This window comes from Podarcis raffonei, chromosome 1 (assembly GCF_027172205.1).
Source record: "Podarcis raffonei isolate rPodRaf1 chromosome 1, rPodRaf1.pri, whole genome shotgun sequence".
Classification (NCBI taxonomy): domain Eukaryota; kingdom Metazoa; phylum Chordata; class Lepidosauria; order Squamata; family Lacertidae; genus Podarcis; species Podarcis raffonei.
The window spans coordinates 5,574,074-5,594,338 of record NC_070602.1 but is presented as its reverse complement, the minus strand read 5'-3'; the positions used below and the strand labels follow the sequence as shown (position 1 = coordinate 5,594,338).

General features: G+C 50.2%; 1 protein-coding gene across 3 annotated transcripts in view; it reads right to left on the bottom strand.

Moving 5' to 3' along the window:
* Positions 1-17,542, bottom strand: part of SAMD4A (sterile alpha motif domain containing 4A) — a 129,576-nt gene extending 112,034 nt beyond the window's left edge. For 2 of the 3 annotated variants that reach the window (XM_053388293.1, XM_053388373.1), the window contains exons 1-2: positions 17,418-17,542; positions 14,836-15,622 (exon numbers count right to left, since the gene is read on the bottom strand). In XM_053388293.1, coding sequence (XP_053244268.1) covers positions 14,836-15,031 — 196 coding nt within the window. In that variant the 5' untranslated portion in view covers positions 15,032-15,622; positions 17,418-17,542. Of the gene's footprint in view, positions 1-10,625; positions 10,675-14,835; positions 15,623-17,417 lie in introns of those variants that run through there. The other variant, XM_053388451.1, reaches the window with a different exon arrangement.
* Positions 17,543-20,265: the final 2,723 nt, after the last annotated feature.

Genomic DNA, 20,265 nt, shown 5'->3' with positions numbered 1-20,265 from the left:
AATAAATGAATTGTGTTTAGTAGGACAGCAAATTTACATGAGTGGGGTTTTTGCCTCGAAAGGTACAGAGGGATCTCCTGGTAATCAAGCAACACTTTTTTAAAAGAAGTACGTTAACAGAATTACTTATTAAAAACTGCGGATGTCAGGCACCGTCAAAGCAATCTCCTGCCACTCACACAAATGCCTCTTCCGTAACACGGTCTGCTGCAACCCCTGCCTGCACTACCTAAAAATAAAAAGAGATTGCTATTTTTAACTTCGCTTTTTTTCACTCCTATGCAAATTCATGCAGAGATTTAATGTTATTAAAATCTAAGTTGATTAATCAAATCAATTTCAGTCTGGTGACAGTTCTAATATTTTGCTGTTTTTTTCACAGAGAGGGAGAGAGAGAACTATTCCCCAGTTTTCAAAGTGCTGTTGCAGATGGGGCACTGAGACGATGGTTATTATTAAGCTTAGTTTATATCGGTAGCTCCCAATTTTTTTCAGGCAACCTCCCCCTCGCTTCCATAAATTCCTCCCCTTTAGTGCCCCCTACCCCTATCCTATCCTGTTCTGTAGAAAGCATCCCTGCGACGGGGTGAGCTCCCGTTGCTCGGTCCCTGCTCCTGCCAACCTAGCTGTTCAAAAGCACATCAAAGTGCAAGTAGATAAATAGGTACCTCTCCGGCGGGAAGGTAAACGGCGTTTCCATGCGCTGCTCTGGTTGGCCAGAAGCAGCTTAGTCATGCTGGCCACATGACCCAGAAGCTGTCCGCCGGCTCCCTCGGCCAATAAAGCGAGATGAGCGCCGCAACCCCAGAGTCAGCCACGACTGGACCTAATGGTCAGGGGTCCCTTTACCTTTTAAGTAATTCCACCATCCACCCACTTTGGGAACCAAAGACTTATACTATGGCCTGCATTCAGTCTTCTCGGGCCAATAATAGTAATAGTAATAGTAATAAACAACAACAACAACAACAACAACAATTTATTCTTTATACCCCGCCCATCTGGCTGAGTTCCCCCAGCCACTCTGGGCGGCTCCCAATTGAGTTTTTAAAACAATACAGCATTAAATATTAAAAACTTCCCTAAACAGGGCTGCCTTCAGATGTCTTTTAAAGACAAGATAGCTGCTTATTTCCTTCACATCTGATGGGAGTGCGTTCCACAGGGTGGGTGCCACTACCGAGAAGGCCCTCTGGTTCTTGGTAACCTCACTTCTTGCAATGAGGGAACCGCCAGAAGGCTCTTGGCGCTGGACCTCAGTGTCTGGGCAGAACGATGGCGGTGGAGACACTCCTTCAGGTATACTGGACCAAGGCCGTTTAGGGCTTTCAAGGTCAGCACCAACACTTTGAATTGTACTTGGAAACATACTGGGAGCCAATGTAGGTCTTTCAGGACCGGTGTTATGTGATCTCGGTGGCCTCTCCCAGTCACCAGTCTAGCTGCCGCATTCTGGATTAATTGCAGTTTCCGGGTCACCTTCAAAGGTAGCCCCACGTAGAGCGCATTGCAGTAGTCCAAGCGGGAGATAACCAGAGCATGCACCACTCTGGCGAGACAGTCTGCGGGCAGGGAGGGTCTCAGCCTGCGTACCAGGTGGAGCTGGAAGACAGCTGCCCTGGACACAGATTTGACCTGCGCCTCCACGGACAGCTGTGAGTCCAAAATGACTCCCAGGCTACACACCAGGTCCTTCAGGGGCACAGATACCCCATTCAGGATCAGGGAGTCACTCACACCTGCCCACCCCTGTCCCCCAAAAACAGTACTTCTGTCTTGTCAGAATTCAACCTCAATCTCTAGGGCAAGAGCTGCTGTAAAGGTGAGAATAATGGCCACTCTGGAGCAGGAGAAAACAACTTGTTCCCTCTTCCATATGACAGCCCTTGAGATATCTGAAGATGGCTCTCCTATCTCCTCTCAGTCTCTTCTTTTCCAGGCTAAACCTACCCAGCTCCTTCAACCGTTCCTCATCAGGCTTGGTCTCCAGACCCTTGATCATCTTGGTCTCCCTCCTCTGCCCACGTTCCATTTGGTCAATATCCTGACCTCTCCTTGCCTTACCTTCATCCCACTTTAAGAACCCTGGGCTTGCTGATACCCTTGCTTGGGGCCACCACATTCCCTTGGTGATGAGCATGAACCAGGATACCTTCCCAGCTAGCCAACCCAGAAGGATATAATATACTGAAAGGTGCTCAGAAGCACAGGAGAATCATGTAGGTCACCTGCCAGCACAACCAAGAAAATCTTGGTCCCAAACTCAGTTCAGATGCGAGCCTTGAAGACATCTATACCAGTAGTTTCCCTCATGCCTTGGACCATCAGTGGATGATTCTATTGGCAGAGCAGGAGTCTCTTAATCTCAAAAGTCATGGGTTCGATTCCCACGTTGGGCAAAAGATTCTTGTATTGCAAGGGGTTGGACTATGTGACGCGCATGTCCCCTTCCAACTCTATGGTTTTCTTTGCCTGTTGCAGCAACTGCAATTCCGCAGAATTCAAACGCAGCACGAGGAATAAAAGCAGCAATAAAAACACAATTAAAAACTAGTACGGATATTCGGTGTGATGGAAGTGCCAGCTCCTTCCATCTTCAAATCCAGAGACAACCTGTGAGCCACATGAAAGCAAAAATGGCAAACCATGCAGGGATTTCAGAACCGCTGATCTACGCAATCGCTTTCGTCCAGGGGTTCTTGTAAGCAGCTTACGTTCAAGAGGTGTACAAATTTTGCTAAGGATATAAATAAAATAAATGCATCCAATGTGATCTGGAGTCAGCTTGTCAACAAGCAGTCAAAACACCTTGCCTCTTAACATGTAACATTTATGCAACTCACCGAACACCCGCTCCCCAAAGAGCGATCTCATGGCAGCCTCCTTTGTGAGCTGAATCCTCTTTCCTTAATGCAGCGGTTGTATTCTGCAAGACCCCCATCCCTTTGCCCCGATTTAAGGAGCCGGACGGGCCAAGACGCAAACGCAGGGAAGGATCTCACCCCTGCAGATATCTTGCCCGCATCCTCGGGTCACAAAACCTGGTGCATCCGTAAAACAACCGCAACCGACGACTGTAGCAGCCACCCAGGGCCGGTGCTTAAGGAACTACAGTGTCTGAATCAAAACAGGTAGCGGCTACAAGGTGAGATTGTGGCCCAGGTGAGACGTGAATTGGGGGATGCTCCGATTGCTGTGCAGGGCGATAAATGCCACCCCTTCGGAACAGAAGCGTTTCAGCTGGCAAGTGCGATTCGGGAGAAGCAAAAGCGCTGACTAACGTGGCCTAAAAATAGAGCAAAGCATTCAGACTAATTATTATTTCAGTTACTCAGGCTGATTGCAAGACGCAGTGCAATTCCTGGCGGGAAGCAAATGTCAAATTCACCTTGGAGGACCACGAAAGATAGCGGGGAGGGAGGTTGTGGAAGGCAGCAATAAATTTGGGTGTGGGATTAAGGCAGAGTTTGTAACCGGGAGGCAGGAAACGCAGTAGAAGTCCCAGCCAGTGGTCCAGCTAGTCCAAAACAGCCCACCTGGTCCAGAAACCCACAAACAGAACCTGAGCACAAGAGTCCACTGTGGTTTCCAGCAAAGAGCATTCAGATGCATTGTTGCCTCCAGCTGTGAAGGCACAGCATAGCCATTGGGGCTTGTAGCCAGGGTTAGAAACTCAGATATATAAGCCAGCCGCCAATGGCTCCTCAAACCAGCGTTACAGTGGCCAAAACACAACGCCTGCTTGCCATCTTTGGGCCAGGCGGCTCAGAAGTCATCTTTTTTTTCAATGCGACCTTTCGGTTCCTGAAATTCGCTCCAATTGCGCAGATAAAACATCGCAGGCAGAATTCCACATGGCATGTCGCTAGGACCCACGTACCTACGGGACCGCCTCTCCTGGTATGCCCCGCGGACGACCTTAAGGTCCACAAATGACAACATTTTGGAGGTCCCAAGTCGCAAGGTGGTTAGATTGCTTTCAACTAGGGCCAGGGCCTTTTCAGTACTGGCCCCGACTTGGTGGAACGCTCTGTGCCAAGAGACTAGGGTCCTGCAGGACTTGACATCTTTCCGCAGGGCCTGCAAAGCTGCTCCGCCTGGCCTTTGGTTTGGACTCAGTCTGACCCTTATGTTTCCCTCCCCTTATGGTCTTGATTTATCGGCTACTTTAAAATGAGGCTGAATTTTAAATTGCATTTTAACCTGTATTTTAAATTGGTTCCCCCCCTCTTTCCCCCCATTATGTTTTTACTGTGATTTCATTGGTGTTAGCCAATGGCCGGGGAGGGCGGGGTATAAATAAAATTTATTATTAAAGGTAAAGGGACCCCTGACTCTGGGGTTGCGGCGTTCATCTCGCTATACTGGCCGAGGGAGCCGGTGTACAGCATCCGGGTCATGTGGCCAGCATGACTAAGCCGCTTCTGGCGAACCAGAGCAGTGCACGGAAACGTTGTTTACCTTCCTGCCAGAGCGGTACCTATTTATCTACTTGCACTTTGACGTGCATTCGAACTGCTAGGTTGGCAGGAGCAGGGACCAAGCAACGGGAGCTCACCCCGTCGCAGGGATTCGTACTGCCATCCTTCTGATCGGCAAGTCCTAGGCTCTGTGGTTTAACCCACAGCGCCACCTGCGTCCCTAAAAACTGTCAAGATCCAAGGATCCCCAGGCATACAACTCCAGATGGTGGAGACGTCAGGAGCCAAGACTTGGGCATCTCCACTTGGTCGCAAGTGGCGGACAGCCAGGTGCAAAATGCGCCCGGCGCCTGGCTAATTTCGAACACAGCTAGTTGCCACTGATGGCTTTTAAAGTCATCCCATAGCTAGGTTCCAACCAGTGTTTAACTCCTGTTTAATTATTGATGTTTTTATTCTCTATGTTTTTAGCTGTTCCTATTCTATCTGTAAGCTGTCTGCCTGGGGGAAAGGCCAGGATACGGATGAATTTAATAATAAAGTAAGCATGCTAGCTTGCTGGTCATCACTGACGTCTGTGCACTTCATATAAAGAAGTTCTTCCTTCTATGTGTCCTGAATTTTCCAACAGCAGGTTCAAGCTGGGACAGAATACATCACTCCAGGGACCCTGGCTGGATGGCAGCTTTCTTCTGAAGGACATGTCAGCTCCCAGAGGGCGTAACTCAGAGCAAAACCAGGAAAGAGGAAACTTCACCAAGGAAAACTGCAGCATAGCCTTACACTTCAAAAGACAAGCAATTAATTGCAATGGAAGCTCTTGTGACCCAAAGCCCAAAATGAATGTGTTGGTGGATTTTTAAAGATATACATTCACCAGGCATCCCCAAACTTGGCCCTCCAGATTTTTTTGGGACTCCAACTCCCATCATCCCTAGCTAACAGGACCAGTGGTCAGGGATGATGAGAATTGTAGTCCAAAACATCTGGAGGGCCGAGTTTGGGGGTGTCTGATATTCACGATACACATGAATAGACAGACATAGTGAGGCTCAGCAAGGCAAGAGTAAATGACGCAAACCATTGCACTGCAGGTGAGGAATCTTTGGTCCTCCAGATGCTGCTGAACTACAACTCCCATCAGCCCCAGCAAGCAGGGCCAGTGGTGATGATGTAGTCCAACAACCATCAAGAGGCCTGGAAAGATTACCCACACTTGCATTGGCGTCTGGCACAGACATGGTCTGAGAAAATGCCACGGGAGCCAAGCCCAGAGTGCGCAATCCATCCCCAATATGGGACAGAACGGACAAATAAACAGGAAGATTGTGCACCTACACACAGACGAATGCTTTCCCCACAAAGCAAGCAAGTGCAATGCTATACAGTGCTACCTTGGGTTACAGACGCTTCAGGTTACAGACTCCGCTAACCCAGAAGTAGTACCTCGGGTTAAGAACTTTGCTTCAGGATGAGAACAGAAATCGTGCGGCGGCAGTGGGAGGCCCCATTAGCTAAAGTGGTGCTTCAGGTTAAGAACAGTTTCAGGTTAAGAAAAGACCTCCAGAATGAATTAAGCTCTTAACCAGAGGTACCACTGTCCAGTCGTACCTCGGCTCCTGAACACCTTGGGTGTTGAACGTTCCGGCTCCCAAACAACCAAAAACCGGAAGCGAGTGTTCCGGTTTTCGAATGTTCTTTTGGAAGCCAAATGTCCGATAGGGCTTCCGATTGGCTGCAGGAGCTTTGGAAGTCGAACGTTTCGGAATTCCAACAGACTTCCGGAACAGATTCTGTTTGACTTCAGAGGTATGACTGTACCTGCAAGTCTACCTCAGCAAAATGGGACTCACTCTCAGGCAGGCGCAAACTGGGTCACAGCCTCAGCCGGGACTCTACTGTCCAGGGCATGCCAGCAGCGGTCAGATGTTCAATTGATTGACAGGATATATATTCAACCCTTTGGAGTGAAGGAGCCCAGGGAGGCAAAGATGGCAAACAATTTATTTTGTTTTCTCTTTAAGAAAAAAGGCATTTTGAAATCAGTTAATAAGCATTATTTCATCCAGCGATCTCGGGGTTGCCAGGGTTGGGATTCTTCAGCCAAATGGGGAGATTTGCCCATGAGAAGACAGCCAACGGTCCCATGTGCCCAAACTCTTACCTGTGGTTAAAGATAGCTACCAGCTTTATTTGTGAAACAGCTAAGGCCACACCCACCCTATTAATTCAAACATATACTGAAAGCACATGGCTTTCCAAAACAAACAAGATGAACTTTAACAGGGAGAAATGTAAAGTATTGCACTTGGGCAAAAAAAATGAGAGGCACAAATACAAGATGGGGGACACCTGGCTTGAGAGCAGTACATGTGAAAAGGATCTAGGAGTCTTGAGCCAACAGTGTGACGCGGCAGCTAAAAAAGCCAATGCAATTCTGGGCTGCATCAATAGGAGTATAGCATCTAGATCAAGGGAAGTAATAGTGCCACTGTATTCTGCTCTGGTCAGACCTCACCTGGAGTACTGTGTCCAGTTCTGGGCGCCACAGTTCAAGAAGGACACTGACAAACTGGAACGTGTCCAGAGGAGGGCAACCAAAATGGTCAAAGGCCTGGAAACGATGCCTTATGAGGAACGGCTAAGGGAGCTGGGCATGTTTAGCCTGGAGAAGAGGAGGTTAAGGGGTGATATGATAGCCATGTTCAAATAAATATATAAAAGGATGTCATATAGAGGAGGGAGAAAGGTTGTTTTCTGCTGCTCCAGAGAAGCGGACACGGAGCAATGGATCCAAACTACAAGAAAGAAGATTCCACCTAAACATTAGGAAGAACTTCCTGACAGTAAGAGCTGTTTGACAGTGGAATTTGCTGCCAAGGAGTGTGGTGGAGTCTCCTTCTTTGGAGGTCTTTAAGCAGAGGCTTGACAACCATATGTCAGGAGTGCTCTGATGGTGTTTCCTGCTTGGCAGGGGGTTGGACTCGATGGCCCTTGTGGTCTCTTCCAACTCTATGATTCTATTCTATGATTCTCCCAGGGAATCCTGGGAAGTGTAGTTTACTCCCAGAGAGCTACAATTCCCAGCATCCTCAAACTACAGTTCTCAGGGTGATTTGGCGGCGGCGGGGAGAGAGACCATGTGCTTTAAATGTGCATGCAGTGTGCTTCATGACATGGCAAGAGGAGGCTTGCCTGGTGCTTGCAACCTGGGACGGGAGCCCATTCTGGAGAAGGGAAACTCTGGTCCTAAACCTTCACTGCCTTGCAAGACATCTTTGAGAGAACTAAAGGCTCAGGAGTAAACCCTACGCAGATCTGGAGCGGAGTCCCTAAGGCGGTTTGGTGGTGTCTTGTACGCCTCCTTCCGGCAACTCCTGCAGCCAAACTGGTGCCAAACATCTTGCTCTGCTTTCCTTTGGACCCCATCAGCGAGACTGAGAGGGCAGACCAGGACCTCCAGACACACTGCCCAGGCTTGCACCCTGAGGAGGTCACTTTGACGCAGTGGTTTGACTTCACTGCCTCTCAAGACCATGGGTCGGCAAACTAAGGCCCAGGGGCCAGATCTGGCCCAATTGCCTTCTGGATCTGGCCTGCGGACAGTCCGGGAATCACCGCGTGGATCGGTGTGGGGATTCTGATCGTTCAGGCTGTGCCATTTCCCGCCCCCCCCCTCACACATACACTGTGGCAGCGCCTCCTTCCTCCCTCCCTCCTCCTGGCTTCTCCCTGCCCTGCCTAGAGGAGGAAGGGGGCTGAGCTGGCTGAGTGCCAATTTAAGCAGCCCCTCTCCAGAGCCAGCCCTTTCGTGCCGCTCATCATCCCTCCACTGCCACTCGCAAGGCACAGGTAAGCAGCCACCAGGGCTTGTTCGGTGCTGTGGAGAAGGGAAGGGAGAGTCTGGGGGGGGGGATTTCACCCTCCCAAAAAATAGACTGTATTTTTCGCTCTATAAGACGCACCAGACCACAAGATGCAGCTAGTTTTTGGAGGAGGAAAACAAGAAAAAAAATATTCTGAATCTCAGAAGCCAGAACAGCAAGAGGGATCGCTGCGCAGTGAAAGCAGCAATCCCTCTTGCTGTTGTGGCTTCTGGGATAGCTGCGCAGCCTGCATTCACTCCATAAGACGCACACACATTTCCCCTTACTTTTTAGGAGGGAAAAAGTGAGTCTTATAGAGCCAAAAATACGGTAGTTCTGCCCCCCACAAGATCTGAAGGACAGTGGACTGACCCCCTGCGGAAAAAGTTTGCTGACTCCTGCTCAAGACAGACAGATGCCTGCCCCCCCCCCCGCCAAAAGGAAATGTACCCAGCCCCAGCCCCCCCCCACTGCTTCTCTGGGGTGGCCCACCAGATAGGTTTCGGAGACACAAACTTCAGCACAGCCTCTGAGCAGCCAACCGGCTGGAAGCTGCTCTCGGAGGGCAGGAGGGAACAGCTGCCAAAGGAACTTCGCAAGCTCCGTGTTCCAACGGGAACTGAAAGGACACGCCGAGTTCTTCCCTCTGAGTAAACACTGGGGGCTCTGTTCAGGATCCTGCTGCAGCTGGGCCTCCTGCGAAAGGACAGAAAGCAAGAGGCCTCCCCCAAAACGGGGACCGGCCCATGCATTTCCGCCCCCCAGCCACCCCCCCACGACAAGCAACGTGCAAACCGCAGGGTGCAAACATTTCATCCTCAGCCAGCATCAGTTCGGCTCCTTCTCCTTCAACAAACAGCAAAGGTAGGAAAAGAGCTGGGAAGAGAGGGTTCCCTTTCCTCCTGCAAAAAAGCCGAAACAGTTTGCAACCTCCCGTTGACAAGGAATTGTCCCAGGTGCAGGGGGCGACCCTCCTTCCAGAGAGTATTTTAAGCATAAACACATACCAGAAACAAAGCCCACCTCATTCATACGCCAGGGTTGGCATGCTGGCCAGCTGCCTGTCTATTGTTTGACTGCATTAAAATATTCTAAGAATACCACAGCATTGATGACGGCTTTAAAAAATAAACACCCCAATAGCGTCACCTGTGTGAACAAGGGCGGGAACGAGATTAGATTGCGCCACTCACCTGGCAGCAGTCAGGAGGGAACCAAGAAGCAGAGCTAAGTTTGCTCCCCTCAATACCTGCAAGAAATCTCCAAAGAGGAACAGGCAGCGGGTGCAACCCCCCAACCAGGCGCCCTCTAGATGTTTAGGACTACAACTCCCATCAGCCTCACGCAGCTGATAGAAACTGCAATGGTCTTTGACGGAACATCCATTTGTATTAGGGCTGTGCCTGAAAAGGCAGCCAGAATCCTGCAATATGAGTGCCTCTGAGTACATGCAGAGAGCCCTTGCCTCCAGTGCAAATAAACAGCCACACACTTAGAATTAATTCAGGGAGGAGAGCTGCCAGCCAGGCTCAAATCCTGACACTTCCCTGACCAAGTGGGCCCTGCAGTAAAATGTTGTTGTACTGTATAAAGGTAAAGGGACCCCTGACCATTAGGTCCAGTTGTGGCCGACTCTGGGTTGCGGCGCTCATCTCGCTTTACTGACCGAGGGAGCCGGCGTATAGCTTCCGGGTCATGTGGCCAGCATGACTAAGCCGCTTCTGGCGAACCAGAGCAGCGCACGGAGACGCCGTTTACCTTCCCGCCGGAGCGGTACCTATTTATCTACTTGCACTTTGACGTGCTTTCAAACTGCTAGGTTGGCAGGAGCAGGGACCAAGCAACGGGAGCTCACCCCGTCGCGGGGATTCGAACCACCGACCTTCTGATCGGCAAGTCCTAGGCTCTGTGGTTTAACTCACAGCACCACCTGTGTCCCATGTTGTACTGTATACAGTGCTTCTATTCAGTGGTCTTGCCAGCCAGCCTCTGGGACACTCTATTCCACCACCACTCCAATCCTCCCCTGATTTTCCATCCCCCGCACTCCGCTAAACAAATATTCGGCATTCTGCAGTCTCTGAGCATGGTCAGTCCTCCTTTGAGCTGTTTTCCACTTCTGCAAGCAGCTTCAGCCATCACCATGTACAGTAAGGCAGTATCACCACCCCGATGTTGCAGTGCATGACCATGTCATGATGTGAGCTGCATGCCACTTAGGGCCGAGCCAGCAAGTTTGTGGCGCAGATGTTTTGCAAACTGGGCACTTCCCAGTTTAATGTCGTGCACTGGCTCTTACTTCTGCACTAACCTCTGAGCATACGTGGAACGTCCTTACCTCGCAGGTCAGGAATTTGAAAGCAAGGATCAAATACACAAAGTTTGGTCGTTTTTAATCACCTGGCTCTTATATTGCGAGTGTTTTTTCCCTTTTTTAAAAAATAAAACACGCAGCAGCTTCTGACTGTAACTGCAGAATTTAAAAAAGGAATAGAAAATTGCTTATATATTGGACCGTTTGATGATCTATGTTCAAGGCAACTAAGATCAAAGCATTTCTTCCCCCATCCCTCAAGACATTTAATTTGCAACACAAGAATCTGAAGATGAACACACGCAAACACACACTCCAAAGCTGGATAGAGTTCAACCTAAGTACAGATCAATGAACAAAGAGCCTCTGAGCAGAAGCAGAGAGCGCCTTTCCCCAACAGCTCCACGCTTCTAATATTAGAAGGAAAACTTAGCAAGTGACATATACAAGAGCATCTCCAGCAAGACAGCTTGTCACTCATTTTCACCATTTGCTTCCAACTGACTGCTAGCCATGACTCCTTATATCTGGGAGAGGAGTTAAATCAACTGTGTGGATAGCTCAGTTGGTCAAGAGGACGGGAGTGGTAACACCAAGGTTGTGGGTTTGATCCCTACTTGGGACACCTACATATTCCTGCATTGCGGGGGGTTGGACTTAAGAGAGTCCTCAGAGTCTTTTACAACTCTACAATTCTGTGATTTGGCTCCAAAACCAAGACCAAGCATGCACAACAAGGGGTCCCTAGAAAAGCCAGAATGAATATCAATTCAAAATACATCTTTTTTCATAGACCTTTGGGGGTGGCTTAACTCAGGGGTCAGCAGCCTTTTTCATTCATGGGCCAGTCCACTGTCCCTCAGACCATGTGGGGGGCCAGACTATATTTTGAAGAGGGGGAAAAAAAGAATGAATTCTTATGCCCCACAAATAACCCAGAGATGCATTTTAAATAAAAGGACACGTTCTGCTCATGTAAAAACACCAGGCAGGCCCCACAAATAACCCAGAGGTGCATTTTAAATAAATGGACACATTCCACTCATGGAAAAACACCAGGCAGACCCCACAAATAACCCAGAGGTGCATTTTAAATAAAAGCACTCATTCTACTCATGTAAAAACACACTGATTCCCGGACTGTCCGGGGGCCGGATTGAGAAGGCGATTGGGCCGCATCCGGCCCCCGGGCCTTAGTTTGTCTACCCCTGGTTTAACTGGATGGAGATGTATGCAACCTGCCCTGAGATTGCAATGTGAAGGGTGGGCTATAAATGCCTATAAACAAACAAGCAAGCAAACAGAACAGTAAGTGGACCTGGGCTTGCATTTGCAAAACCAGCGCAGCGCCAAAGCAGAGAGCACAAGCCCACAAGCCCTTCTCCCCACTCAGAGACTCCTTTGCCTTTTGCATTCCTGTGACGTGACTACTCATGAGCAGCTGTTACGCACCATGTTCGGCTGCATTTTTTTTAAAGGGCTACTATGAGACATTCTTAAAACCAGCAGCTGCTGGTCCAAAGACGTGCTCTTTTCTAGTGGCTAATACCACTGAGCATTTATATAGAACGCTTTCCAGTGTTCAAAGCACCTTGCATACGCTATCTCCATACATTACAACAACCCAGTAAGGTAGGCCACTAGGCTGAGACTGGCTTGTCTAAGGTCATCTGATGAGTTCATGGCAGATACAGCATTTGAAGCAGACTGTTATTATGTTGATTATTTTACTACAGTGGTACCTTGGTTCTCAAACGCCTTGGTACTCAAACAACTTGGAACCCAAACACTGCAAACCCGGAAGTAAGTGTTCCAGTTTGCGAACTTTTATTGGAAGCCAAACATGCTCCATTTTGAGCACCACACTTCTGTTTTGAGTGTTGTGTTGAGGTCTGTCTGTATTTGCTATTCATTTTGTGTTTCTGTGGCTCTTTTTGTTTTGTTTTTGTGACTGTGTGGAACCCAGTTCAGCTCCTGATTGATTAATTGTGTGACTGCAGTACATTGTTTATTTCTTTCATTTTATGGATCAATCGTCTCGTTAGATAGTAAAATTCCTGCTAAATTCCTGTTTTAGGGGTTGTTTTTAAAAGTCTGGAACACATTAATCCGTTTTGCATTACTTTCTGTGGGTAAGCACACCTTGGTTTTGGAACGCTTTGGTTTTGGAACAGACTTCCGGAACAGATTAAGTTTGAGAACCAAGGTACCACTGTATTAAGCTGTCTGTCAGAATGCTTTCTACTATGTTTTTATCATTGATGTTTTGTAATGTGTTTCTAATGTTGTACACCGCTCTGAGATCTTTTGATAAAGGACAGTATAAATCATCATCACCATCTTTACTTTCTTGGGCTCCATGATCACTGCAGATGGTGACAGCAGTCACGAAATTAAAAGACGCCTGCTTCGTGGGAGAAAAGCAATGACAAACTTAGACAGCATCTTAAAAAGCAGAGACACCACCTTGCCAACAAAGGTCCATATAGTTAAAGCTACGGTTTTCCCAGTAGTGATGTATGGAAGTGAGAGCTGGACCATAAAGAAGGCTGATCGCCGAAGAATGGATGCTTTTGAATTCTGGTGCTGGAGGAGACTCTTGAGAGTCCCATGGACTGCAAGAAGATCAAACCTCTCCATTCTGAAGGAAATCAGCCCTGAGTGCTCACGGGAAGGACAGATCCTGAAGCTGAGGCTCCAAGACTTTGGCCACCTCATGAGAAGAGAAGACTCCCTGGAAAAGACCCTGATGTTGGGGAAGATGGAGGGCACAAGGAGAAGGGGACGACAGAGGACGAGATGGCTGGACAGTGTTCTTGAAGCTACCAGCATGAGTTTGACCAAACTGCGGGAGGCAGTGGAAGACAGGAGTACCTGGCGTGCTCTGGTCCAGGGGGTCACGAAGAGTTGGACACGACTAAATGACTAAACAACAACAATGTTGTTGTTACCGTGCAATCTGATGCCCTCTCAAAAGCTAGCCTTGCAACATCCGAAATTGTAACAAACACTGAGCATTTGTTAACTGCACTATCTTTTTTTCCACCAGAAGCATGTTGATCTTCAAACGAGAAACATGCAAAAAAGTCTCTATCTGCCAGCAGCAAACTCTCTGGCACCTGGCAGACCAGGTGTCTGGAATTTATCTTGCTCTAACCCAAGCAATGAGAAATATTTGCACTCATTTCCTTCATGCCACTGTCAGTTTACCACCAACACTGAGAGAGTTGCTACTATGCAGCACACAAGGGAGAATACAGTGGTACCTCGGGTTACATATGCTTCAGGTTACAGACTCTGCTAACCCAGAAATAGTGCCTCGGGTTAAGAACTTTGCTTCAGGATGAGAACAGAAATAGTGCAGCAGAGGGAGGCCCCATTAGCTAAAGTGGTACCTCGGGTTAAGAACAGTTTCAGGTTAAGAATGGACCTCTGGAACGAATTAAGTTCTTAACCTGATGTACCACTGTCCCAAAATTAAAACCAAGCCTGCCCATTTAACCACGCATCTAATTTTATGAAGCAAAACACAGCACTTTCCAACGAAATAACATATTTCCTCTCACTTTCTTGCGAAGTGGCACGAACTGCTAAAATTGACCTATATTAGGAATACTGCATATATGAAAACAGCAATTGCCATTAACACACACACACACACACACACACACACACACACACACACACATGAAATTAAGATATCTCTCACTGGCTCCCGGATCCTCCAAAATTGGAAGTGGGTGGGTGGGTTGGAGAATTATCTAGCAACCTGCACAAGGCCACCCTCGACTGCTTCTGCTTCTTCATGCTGCTGAAGAGGCAGAGCAAAGAAGCAACATTGCCCAAAAGGAGCCTAGGAAATCCAGACTCTACGTGACCTGAGTTACTTATGTGACAGGAAGTTCTGTGCGAGGGAGGGAGGAGGAGTATCAATCATTCATGCTACCGGAGTTACACCAAAGCTTTTTCTGCTTGCAGCAGAAGAGAGGATAGGAGGGGGGGGGGATAGAAAATCCCAGCAGTGCTTAAGTTTTTGCTGCCGCGCCTTGTGTGGAACCAGGGTGATTTCTACGGGGTGCCCTCCACAACTCCCTCCAAGCGTTGTGCACCAGCCTGTTCTGGCCGTCACTCAAGAGAACAATGTGGCATTCAAGACGGATTGGATGCACCAAGCGGCGAAGGGGAGGGCGGAGAGGGAGGGAGGGACAGAGAAAGAGAGAGAGAAGGATCTTACCAGGATTGTTGGCCTCGTTCTCAAGGATGTGGAGTTCGGTGCAGTCGGCCAGGGAATGCTCAAGGCAGAGCTGCAGGAAACGGGCTTGACTCCGGCTCACCCTCTTCAGCAGGGAGAGCAACGCAACAGTTTGCTCGCACTCGTTCCAGCCCTTGAACCAGCCTGCCAACACTCCGACCTGGTCTCGAAACATCATGGTTGGCGTGTTTGTGTGTGTGTGTGTGAATGCGCTTGTGTGCGTGGGGAAGGGGAAAATGTGTGCATATACAGGGGCGGAAAAACTGCAGGAAGAAAATCCTCCTTAGGAGTCTTTTCTGCTTCTTCTCTGCCCCCCACCCCCACCGAAGTCTACTTTACGATGGTGTTCTTATTGCAGAAATAAGACAGATGTTTGCGGACGGATCTTGACGTGCAATTGCTTTCCTGGTGCTCCCAGGCTCCCTCTTTCTCTCTCTCTCTCGCTCTCTCTTTCCAGGCCGAGATGCCGGTGGCTGCCTCTTAATTCTTCCCAAGACGACGACATGCAGCGCAGAAAGCCAAGGGGACTTCTATAGCTCTACTTCTCAACAAGGCACAGCAATGTGTGGAGATCATGCAGGTCCCTGCGTCGTACAGCCGCCACCCGTCACTCTCCCTTTCCCAGTCTGGTTATTTTAGCCCAGTCGTCGCTGGCTCCTGGCTCCTTCCACGGGAAAGCTTTCTGGACCATCCACAGCCGCAGCATTCCTTGCCGAGGAGGGGTAAAAAAAGAAAAAAGAAAAAAGAGGAGGAGGAGAAGCATTCACAACTGTTGGAGAGAGAGGGAGGGAGGGAGAGAAAGAAGAATTTTGCTGTGATGGTAACGATGACACACTTTGCAAGGCAGTGCTATGATTCAGCATGACAGAACCCTCGGCTCACTTCCTAATATGACAGAGGGAAAATTTGGGATCTGCGATAACCAGGAGGGAGGGGGAGCTCGCTCCTTCTTCGTTTTACGAGGGGAAGCGGCAGTGTGATGTTTTGCAAGGTTTTTTATTATTATTTTGAAAAAAAATCCTTCCCCTCCAAAAAAATAACAGGTCAGGCAATTGAGGGTGCAGGGAGAGACAGCAGACACTAAATATGGAGCCCACACACAGCGGCAGGTGTGGGTTTTGCATCCTCCAGAGGTTTAGAAGGAACCTCCCTCCCACACAGTGCGGAGGAGGCGGAGGAGAAAGGAGGGAGCTCCCCCTGTTGCTTCTATAGCCCATGAGCAGATTCTCCCAAGGTAGGAATGTTACCTGGATTGGGCCAGAGGGGGGAGAGGAGCAAGGGACTGCAATCCCATCACTCAAGGCAGGGAGGACAGAAGGACAGAAGAGGGGAAAGTGGAAAGGGGGGCGGGGAGGAAAGCACACACACTTTAACACTGCGGCTACAGAGAGCTGGTGCAAACCAGCCCCAAGCCCTGGTCCTCTGCTCTCCTCGCTCCTGGACCAGGAAGCAGTGGAAGAAGCACTGCAGTTCTCCCTACAAGATCCTAGCATCTCCTAAGCAGCTAGCCAGCCAGCCAGACCCTCCCCACTCCTGGATTTAGGCCCCACTGGCAGCTCCAGCAGGCAGGCAGGAGACAAAAATAAACTCTGCCAGTCAGTGTGCGCCCCCCTCCCCTTTCCCAAGACCACAGGCGCACACAGTTCAACAGAGGAGGAGGAGGCGCTCTGCCTGGATCCCTTTCCAGGCTGCTAAAATAAAATCCGAAAAAAAGCAGGCTCCAGTCGCCGTGCCGCCCCCCCTTTCCTTCTCCGATCAGCTGTTCGAGCCCACAGGGGGCCCCCCCTGCGTGTGCGTGCACAAGCGCAACTCGCACTTCGCACAAACTAAGGCGCGCACGCGAATATTGGGGGGTCCGCCTGCCCAAGCTCTCTCTCTCTCGCGGAAGCGTTCACAAGAAAACGAAACAGCCCACTTTGATTTTAGACGGGGGGGGGAGCCTTTAATTATCCAAGCAGCGTTTGTGGGTGCTGGGAAAGGGGAGAAAAAGTTTCCCAAAGGCAGGTGGGATTCCTGAACTGAACTCGGGATTAGGAAGGGGGCGAAGGGAGGGGAGAAGGGTTTTCTGTCCGGGGTTGGGCTCCCGACCCCCCAACCCCGTCGGAGAAACCGCAGCGGCGCGACGGGCTGCGCCCACCCGCCCCTCTGCGGCCAGGCGGTTGCTTGGGTGGGGGGCGCCTGGGAACCTGAGATGGGGATCCCAGCATAGGAGCCAGTTCCTAGGGGGCTGAGGACCTTTTGGGGGCCCCAGTAAAATATTTGAGGGCCCCCAAGTTGATGGGCAATGGCACTGAAATGGTGTCCCCCCCCACCCAAAAAAAAAATTCAAGTTGGCACCCTTGAATCCCACGAGGAGTCCCCCCTCCACTAGTTCCCACAACCCCCGCGCCCTCGGAAGGGTCCCGAGTCAGGGCTTGGACCCCCCAAAAAAGTCTCCCCACTTCAAGAGACCCTCTCCAAAGGAACTCCAGGGAAGCCGTCGGGCTACACTCTCAGGACACCCTCCGACGCCGCCCGCCCGCCCGTCGGAAGCGCCCGCGCCCCTCGCAGCACGGGATGCCCACCTGGCTGCCATCCGCTCTTGGCTCCCGCTGGACGGGAGGGGGCGCCGCTGCTGGTGGCGTCGGCGGCGCCTGGCGATGCCCGGGCTGGGCCATGGCGTGCAGCCCGCGCAGCGCCCCCGGCAGCGCCCCCCAGCCCACCCTCCCCGGCTCCGGCTCCGGCTGCTGCGCTGCGTCCCCTCGTGGCGCCCGCTTCGCCTCCTCGGCGCGACTGAGCCGCGCGCCCCGCGGAGCCCCCGATCCCCACCGGAGGGTCATTTGCATAGGCCATGACGTCATGGCCGCCGAGAGGCGCAACGCCCCCTCCCCCGAGGAGCGGCCGGGGGGGCGGCGCCTCCTGCTCGCCCTCCCCCTCGCATTCCTCCGCCGCTGACTCAGCCACAAGCGAGGCGCACGGCGCACGGGGCGCGCTGCAAAGATGCCTGCTTGCATGCATGCACTGGGTGGTTTTGGGGGGGGGGCTGGTGCAAAAATACAATAAAATAAGCCAGCAAGGCGGCCCCTTTGCAACGTCTCCAAAGGCATCTCCTCCCTGCCTGCGTGCCTACAGGTTGAGGGGTGTCAGAGCTGGGAACGGGTGGTGTGTTCCTTATTTTTTGGCAACCGACCTGGCCTTGCAAGCAGGCGCGACCTGGCGGCCGGAGTTTGCTGCGCGTCCGCGGAAATGCGCTGGAGGAGCCTTGCACGCGCGCACACACTCCCCGCCGCCCGTTTAACGCTGCTGCATTGCAGATCGAGGCTTCTCCTCGGCGGCGGCGGGTAGGTGGGAAGAATGGCGTTGCAACCGAGGCCCCCCAACCTACGCGCCCGGGAGAGCAAACGCCGTCCAGGTTTTTGGCACGGCGCGCCAGGGAAATGCCTGCGGCGGAGAGGCTCCCGCGGAGGGTCGTTCCCCACTTCTCCGAGCAAGGGGAACTTCGTGAGCAGCGGTAGGAGGGGAGGGAACGCCTCCCCTTTCTGTTGTTTAGTTGTGTCCGACTCTTCGTGACCCCCTGGACCAGGGCACGCCAGGCACTACTGTCTTCTACTGCCTCCCACTGTTTGGTCAAACTCATGCTGGTAGCTTCGAGAACACTGTCCAACCATCTCGTCCTCTGTCATCCCCTTCTCCTTGTGCCCTCCATCTTTCCCAACATCAGGGTCTTTTCCAGGGAGTCTTCTCTTCTCATGAGGGGGCCAAAGTCTTGGAGCCTCAGCTTCAGGATCTGTCCTTCCAGTGAGCACTCAGGGCTGATTTCCTTCAGAATGGAGAGGTTTGATCTTCTTGCAGTCCATGGGACTCTCCAGAGTCTCCTCCAGCACCATAATTCAAAAGCATCAATTCTTTGGCGATCAGCCTTCTTTATGGTCCGGCTCTCACTTCCATACATCACTACTCTCCCCTTTCTAACAGCTGTGAAAACCCAGATGGCTGCATCGTATGGCTCTACAGCACCCCAGGGTGCTTCCCCCTTCAGCCTAGCTTCTCAGGGTCTCTCCAAGTCCCCAGATGCAGACTCCCTGCAAACTTTTCCCTTTTTGCCCCTCCTACTAGCTTTGATGGGGGTCGCATTCCAAAGGCTGAGAGAGAGAGATTCCAGGCCATTAAGGGATGTTCTTTGCTCCAGCCATGGTGACCTCCAGATGTGGTTGGATGGCAACCATCAGCGTCAGCCTAGCCAGTGGTGAGGGACGGTGGGGGTTGGAATCCATCAACATCTGGAGGGCCACAGGGTTCTTCACCTCCTCTGATAGATGCCTTCAAATATCTGAAGGGCTGCCCATGGAAGATGGAGCAAGCTTGTTTTCTGCCTCTCCAGAGAGCAGGACCTGAACGAATGGACAATGGCGGACCTATGCAACACCCAAATTTGTTTGTTTCCTCCTCCCCAAAGATCTTTATTGAAACTTAACATATATACATAAGAACCAAAATTCCCAATATAAATAAATTCTCATATAAAATATAATATCTAAATTACAACAGCTGCATAATTATACACCTAATTATAAAACCCACCCACCCTTCTACTTCCTTCCACAGCAATTTGACTTCTTTATATTTCTTTCTACCTTTTCCCCCTTGCATCCTATAATAATTTTTTTTGTTAAATTCTGATTTTTCCTTCTTTCTTTACTGGTTTTGTTATTGCTTACTTTTTTTTATTCTAAGCCTATTAGCACGTCATTTTTAGAACAATATTTTGACATATAATCTTCGAAATACTTCCACTCCATTCTTAACTTTTGATTTGATTGATATCTTACAATTGAAGTTAATTTTGCCAATTCTATACACTCACTTAATTTACAAATCCACTCTTCCTTTGTTGGTTGTGTCCTGAGATTTCCCTTTAGTGGCAGTCACTGCCCTGGCAGCTATTGTTTATGCGATGCCAAAATTTGGTGCCACCCGCCTCTCGCCTTCCATTCATAGTTGCAGTGCCCCTGAGGCTCTTACCCAGTGCGACCAAACAGCTCATGCCCCTCTAAATCCGTATCTGCATTGGATTTAAATGACAAGAAATGAGATTCTGACCAAACACCAGGAAGAACTTTCTGACAGTAAGAGCTGTTCAGCAGTGGAATGGACTTCTTCCAAGACAACAAGGCCCATTTACACCACAAAGAACTCATAACCCACCTGCTCTCAGCAACCAGAAACACCATAACCAGACACTGGAGAGACCTGTCAGGAGTAAGCATGGACCAATGGTACCAAATAGTATGGGAAACAGCCCTACTAGAAAAATTAACCAATAAACTGAAACTGACACGGGGACAAATAGAAGAAGACGCCTTCACCCCGGTATGGCTCCCCTTTATCACATACACAGCCCAACAAGACAACGACAATAATCCACCAACAGCA